The sequence below is a fragment of the Stegastes partitus genome, unplaced genomic scaffold, assembly GCF_000690725.1.
Source record: "Stegastes partitus isolate 25-593 unplaced genomic scaffold, Stegastes_partitus-1.0.2 Scaffold510, whole genome shotgun sequence".
In the NCBI taxonomy this organism is placed as follows: domain Eukaryota; kingdom Metazoa; phylum Chordata; class Actinopteri; family Pomacentridae; genus Stegastes; species Stegastes partitus.
In genome coordinates, this window is record NW_007578241.1 from 104,496 (window position 1) to 110,747 (window position 6,252).

At 47.2% G+C, this 6,252-nt stretch overlaps 1 protein-coding gene across 1 annotated transcript in view; it reads left to right on the plus strand.

Moving 5' to 3' along the window:
- Window positions 1–3,198: 3,198 nt before the first annotated feature.
- The window catches only part of LOC103361530 (nucleolar protein 4-like), a 42,606-nt gene continuing 39,552 nt past the window's right edge, over window positions 3,199–6,252 (plus strand). The window contains exon 1 of the mRNA XM_008287633.1: window positions 3,199–4,288. Within this exon, the coding sequence (XP_008285855.1) occupies window positions 3,935–4,288 (354 nt within the window). The 5' untranslated portion in view covers window positions 3,199–3,934. The remainder of the gene's footprint in view (window positions 4,289–6,252) is intronic.

A 6,252-nucleotide genomic window follows, 5' to 3' on the forward strand; every position in this document is an offset into this window, starting at 1 on the left:
AATATCTGTTTCTGACTCCACATCCTCCTGGTTCTGATCCTGTTCTGATCAGTTGGGTTCCCTCTGGTTCTGGTTCTGTTCAGCTGATGCCTCTTCTTGTTCTTCTTTGTTGGAAATAAATCCATTTACGCTCCATCTAGACTCTGATTCCTGTTTGCATTCAGGTTTTCTGACTCTCTGTGACTCAGATTTAACTTTTTTCTCTTCTCGTCTTAATTAAAAAAGATCAATAACTGCTGACTGGAATTAAATGTTTTGTCACGATAGACTTTTATATTTGGCTCAGCTTTAAACTTTAACAGAGTTATTTCCTCACAATTGAAACTTAATGCTCAGTTTCTTTAATTCTACTTATAATCTGACTCCTGCTTGTGTTGCCTCTGTTTCAGTTGAAGTGAGTCAACATTTTATTCTTTAATTAAAATGAAATCTGTTTGTATTCATGCACACATGTTAAAACAACCCGAGCAGACCAGAGTGCTGTTAAAAAAAAAGGCATAAAAAACTAAAACAGGATCACAGGTTATACAATCAAATTATAAAATAGGATAAAAATGCTAAAATACTGAGACCAAAACGTCGCTTTAACTTTACCTTCATAGCAGAAACGTTCTCACATCTGGCAGCAATAAAATGCAATAAAAACCTGATTTAAAGCAGAATTCAGTTTTACTTTATTCTTACACGAATCATTTTAAACTTTTGTTTTAAAGTTAAACAGGAAGTAGCCGCCGTTAGCTTTAGCTGAGCAGCTGCTGGGCTCGGGTTAGGGTTAGGGCTCTCATTTAACAGCAGATATTTGTCGGGTTTTCTGGGACGAGCGCGTCCCGGTCGAGGCTGAATCCAGCTGCAGAACTCAGTCCAGCTGTTTGCTCAGAGGAACATGTGAAGCGTCGCCGTTCCTCTTTAAGCTGCTCACTGTTTTCAGCTTCCTTATTTGTGTTTCTCTGCGTCCACCGAGGCGACGGTTGGACTCGTCAGCTGGGAATCAGCTGGAAAACGCTGCGGTTTCAGTTCGTTCGCTGTGGTTCAGGTCTTTGTTTGGCTCAGAAAAGGTGCCAGAAAAGAACAAAATGGTGGAAAACATGTAAATAAAGACGGGAGGTCGAATTAAAGGAAACCAGAAAAGTTCTCATTTCATCATTAGCTGTGGAGTCATGACCTCTGAACTCCCCCAAAAAAGCTTACAGGTGTGTTATTAAAAAAAACAAGAAATAAAGCATTTGTAGGAGACAGATTCTGTAAAACAATAAAAATTCTGAACCCTTTGTGCAGCTGAGAAGCCATGAATGACTCGTCTGCAACCAACAGACACGTAGAAAAAAATCTGTTCAGCTGAACTGCAGGCGGTGTTTAAACAGAACAGACGAGTCATAAAGCAGATTAAAAATGTAAGAAGTGAAACATCTGGAGTCTGTAGAGTGACCATGATCTGTTCTAGTAACATCTGTGGGCATCTGGAAGAACACTGAGCATCTGATGGCAGCTCATTCAGTTTTATATAAAATACTAAATAAGAAAAGTTGAGCTCGAGTTTTCTCACTTTTTAATAAAATCATTTCTGTCTTTATGTACAGAAGACGTCTGAGTTCTCTCCTCCTCCTCCTTCATGTTCTGGTTCCTCAGAGCTGCTGACAGACATGGACCTCAGTGAAGGACCAGGAGACAGAAGAACACCCAGAACCTGCTCAGAGGGTTGAACAGCGCCGTGGGACAGAACCTCTCTCCTCATATCACAGATTCCTGATCAGTGAAATCAGTCTGACGTTGTGGACTGCAGGAGGCTGGACTTGGTCTGTTCTGGATCTCAGATAATAATAAGAAGTAAACCCTAAACTGAGACGGTACCGGCAGTCTGTTCTGGAGCTGAAACACTGAATCATCTGTTCATGAACTCACATCTGGTGAAAGTGGAGCAGGAGGTCCGGTTTCTGAGTGACTTGTTTTCATTTTAACTCCTATAGGACCAGTTTGTAATGAACTTTTAAACAGTTTTCTGACATTTTGCATAAATTTGATGCATCTTTGGCTCGTGGTGGAGAAACATTTTGGACTCATTTTGAACAAACTCGTCTGACTGTTCACACCATCACACATCCCATAATACTAGTTGGTTATAGAGGAAACAAACAGAACCAGGTCCAGTGTTCAGACTGAGACACCTGGATGGATGTAGAACTGATCTGGTGTCAGGTTCTAGCAGAACCCAGATGTGTTCTTCCTCCTAAATGTCATGTGTCTATCTGCTGTACTGATGAAGTTCTGAGGCTCAGAAATGATGGAAAAAGTCCATTAAAGTGATCAATCTGGACCCTCCTCTGTGGACTTCAAGGACCTGGACCTCTGGACTGAACCTGAGACTAAACTTAGTTTAGAGACTAAAGTCAGGATGGAGACCAGCTTCTGTCTGGAGTTAAACGTAAACCGACCCACAACCGTTAAGGTCACTCAGTAATATTCACACTATGAAGGCGGAACTCTGCTTCGTTAAATAAAGGTGCTGCTGATACAGAACCAGCTGGTTCTGAGGAGGTTCTGGGGGAACTTTGTTCAGATTGAGTTGATTTAATACGGGGTAATTTGTTAAAACAGATTCTCAGATCCAAATGTGAATATTTTGGACACATGTGGAGTCATTCTGGTCCAGTTCTGGTCGTTCTGAACTGTTGTTGAATCATGTTGGACGTGTTTTTAGGTTGTTTGAGAACATGTAGAATAATTTTGGACCATTTTAAGTCATTTTTTCTTATTTTACCCATCCTGAGTAATTTTCTGAGTCATTCTGGACAGTTCTTTGATGATTTTTGTTGTTTTTTTAAAATGACTTAAAATTTGTCCACATTTTTTTTTTTAGTTATTTTGGAAAAAGTCCATTAAAGTGATCAGTCTGGACCTCCTCTATGGACTCTAAAGGTCTGGACCTCTGGAACATTCTCAGTCTGAAGGCAGAACTCTGGTCATAGATAAAGTTTCTGTGGTTTTGGGGGGAACGTGTGTTTAAATGTGGTTAATGTTTTATTTGACCAGACTCCAAATGGACTGATCTGGTGATGAGTTCGGTCGTGTTCGGGCCGTGAGCAGCTGTGTCCTCCTCCAGCCTCGGTTCCTCCCCCTGCTGACATGAGCGGGCCGCTTGGCACAGCGGCGCGCTGCGCGTTTTGGTCATTTTCGACACTTCCTCGTTCGCAGCTCGATGAGCAGCTTCGCGTCCCGTTGATGAGGCCGAGCGGAGCCACGGAGCCACGCAGCGGAGCTTCCTGCCGGATTCTGGACGACATGTGCCGCCGGAGCCGGAGGTAGGAGCCGCAGGTTGTGTTGATCGGAGCCGGACGTGAGGCGGAGCGCTGCGCCGCCAAGGAACCGCATTCAAACAGGTGTCCGCCGCGCTGCCATCAGCAGGACCCGCTGAGCTCCTCACGCGGATGCCAGCCAGCCGATCCAGGACCAGTCCGGGTGGAATGTGCGCGTGTTCGGCTCGACGCTGACGGAACCGAAGCTGCAGAAAACCGTCCAGCACCGTGTGTACCGCCGGAGCCGCCTCTCCTTTCTCTGCTGCTCACCGGAGGAGGCGCGGACCGACCTCCCCCACGGGACAGGCCCACCGACCCACGCTGCTAACAGGTGTGTCTGAGCGGAGCAGCCCGGACGGTCCCTGCCCTGCTCCCGGTACCTCCCGGTACCTCCCGGTGCCTCTCCCCAGGCTCTCATCGCATCCACACCGGACGCACATTTTCCTCCGTTTGGATCAGCCGCTGTTCGTCCGTCGGTGCGTAACAGCGGAGAGGAGGAAGCAGCCGGAGGCTTCACTGGAGCCGGACGGGGCTCTGGACGAGACGCTCACAGCTTGGGTTGGGTTTTCCACCAGATTCGGGTCTGTGCATCGCTCTGTGCATTCCGCGATTCGCCAAACCGAACCGAACCGAACCGAGTGACCATGACAGCGAGGAAGGCGGGCAGCGTGGGAGACGCGTCCGGCACCGACAGTCCCGGCGGGGCTCCGGAGGCGGAGATGTTCGGGGAGTTCCAGGACTGGTGCCTGCGGACCTACGGGGACTCCGGGAAGACCAAGACCGTGACGCGGCGCAAGTACAACAAGATCCTGCAGACGCTGCTGCAGGGCGACGAGGAGAACAGCCACGGGGTGTTCCTGCAGGAGAAGAGCAGCAGCCACATCAACGCCAAGTTCAAGTTCTGGGTCAAGTCCAAAGGCTTCCAGGTCGGGACGCTGCAGGACGCCAAGGTCGGAGCCGCCGACAGACCGGTGCTGTTCGTCCCCATCAAGGCGACGGTTAGTGCGCCTTCCTCTTTCAGTGTGCGCGCGCTCGTGCGTGTGTGTGTGTGTGTGTGTGTGAACGTGCGCTCGTGCGTGCGTGTGCGTGTGTGTGTGTGTGTGTGTCCGCTGTCACGAGCTGTCCGTCACTCATTTGCCTACAGAAACACAACGTGTGTGTTTGTTTGTTTGTTTGTGTGTGTGTGTGTGTGTGTGTGTGTGTGTGCAGCCTGAAGCTGTTCAGCAGAACTTTGCTGGCTCGGAGCCGCGGCTCCACAAACACCTGTTCATCTGTTCATCCTGAGCTGCGGCTCTCAGCGGGTTTAATTACGGCTGCAGGAGAAACAAAAAAACGAGATTTACTGATTTGAGATGAACCTTCTGAAGCTGCGGCCTTTATTTTGAAAGGTCATGTGTTCACTCAGTCCAGTTCGGTTCCCTGCTGAGTGTTTACTGCCTGAAAAGTGCTTCATGGAACATGTGTGATAGATAATGCATGACTTCAAGATGTGTTTGTTTATCTGTTTATTTTACAGATTTCGTTCAACCTTTTAAGCTGCAGCTTTTATTTTGATAGGCTGAGTTGACATGAAGCTGGTCCAGGTTGGCTCTCCTGTTGCCAGTAGCTGCATTGCTGCAAGATCAAAACTGACATTTTCTGATTGAGACGAACCTTTTTAAGCTGCGACCTTTATTTTGAAAGGTCAAGTTGACAAAATGAGTATAAAAGATTGAAAAAAGGATTTTAAAAAGATAGATTGAAAGATGTAATAAGGAGGAACAGTCGAGGTGTTTCTAAAGACGGACTAAAGGTTCGATGTAAACAGGAAGCAGAGCGATGACAGATGTTAGACATGATGCGTTTTTGTGTGTTTATTTTCTGTTTTGCGTTAACGTAGCGCGGCACCACGACTCCAGATACTCACCAGTCAGTGTTTCTGAGAACTTGGATGTCGAGTTTTTCTGCGTCGTGGAGTTTTCGTGGATGGAGCCGACGACGCTGCTCGACGCTCTTGGTCGTGCTCCTCGAGCCGTTTCCTGCGGCGGCGTCGGCTCGTGCTCGCGGTAACGTTTAGGTTGTACGCCAGCAGAGTGTTTCGTTGTCACGTCACCCGTCTGCGGTTTTATTGGTTTTTAAGATGCAGGTGTTTGTTTTCTGACCATATTTGGAAAGTCGTGTGAGGATCGAGCTGCAAGAAAAGGAAGATTCAGAAAAAAGGTTTGATGTCACCTTGAAAATGACAAAAACCTGCTTACAGAAGCACTAAAGCGGCGCCACATGAACAGAATTATATGAAAACAGCTACTGAAAGGACAAAGACTCTGTGGATCAAACCATGTCAACACAACGGGGGGGGGGGGACATAAAGCACCTGCAGAAACCACAACATGACACAACACAACATTTTTCATCTGCTTTAGCACAAACATCAAACAAATCCAACGTCAAATGGACGAGGTGATGTTTAAACCCCCCTCCATGAGGCCACACTTGGTACGGTCCGATCAGCAGCTCAGGTGTTTCAGTCTGGAGCTTCCTGGTTCTTCAGCAGAAGCTCAGCAGCAGCAACACGAAGACGACAACGTAAGAAACGTCACGCTGGGTTTACCAGATTCGGCTACAGACAGAACTCATCACCAGAAGATGAGACAGTGAGCTGAGCCGGTTCTGTTCAGGTGTGTGTTGGTGTCACAGGTGTTCCTCTGACGGGTTCCAGTAGCTCACCGGCTCACAGCCCAGTAACACCAGTCCAACTGTGTTTATGGGAATTAAGTAAAGAAATCCGTTAGAAACACTGAAAAACCAGTTCGTTAGTTTTATTAGTAATCTGCTGATGAAGTCGTGTTGGTGGAGCTGATGATCAGGTGGAGGCTGGAGGTCCAACGGAGGTCCATCAGAACTTCTCTGACCTCTAAAGCACTGACGCAAACTGTTGAGTTCCAGTTTTTATTGAGTCCAAACCTCGTTATTTAGAGTGCAG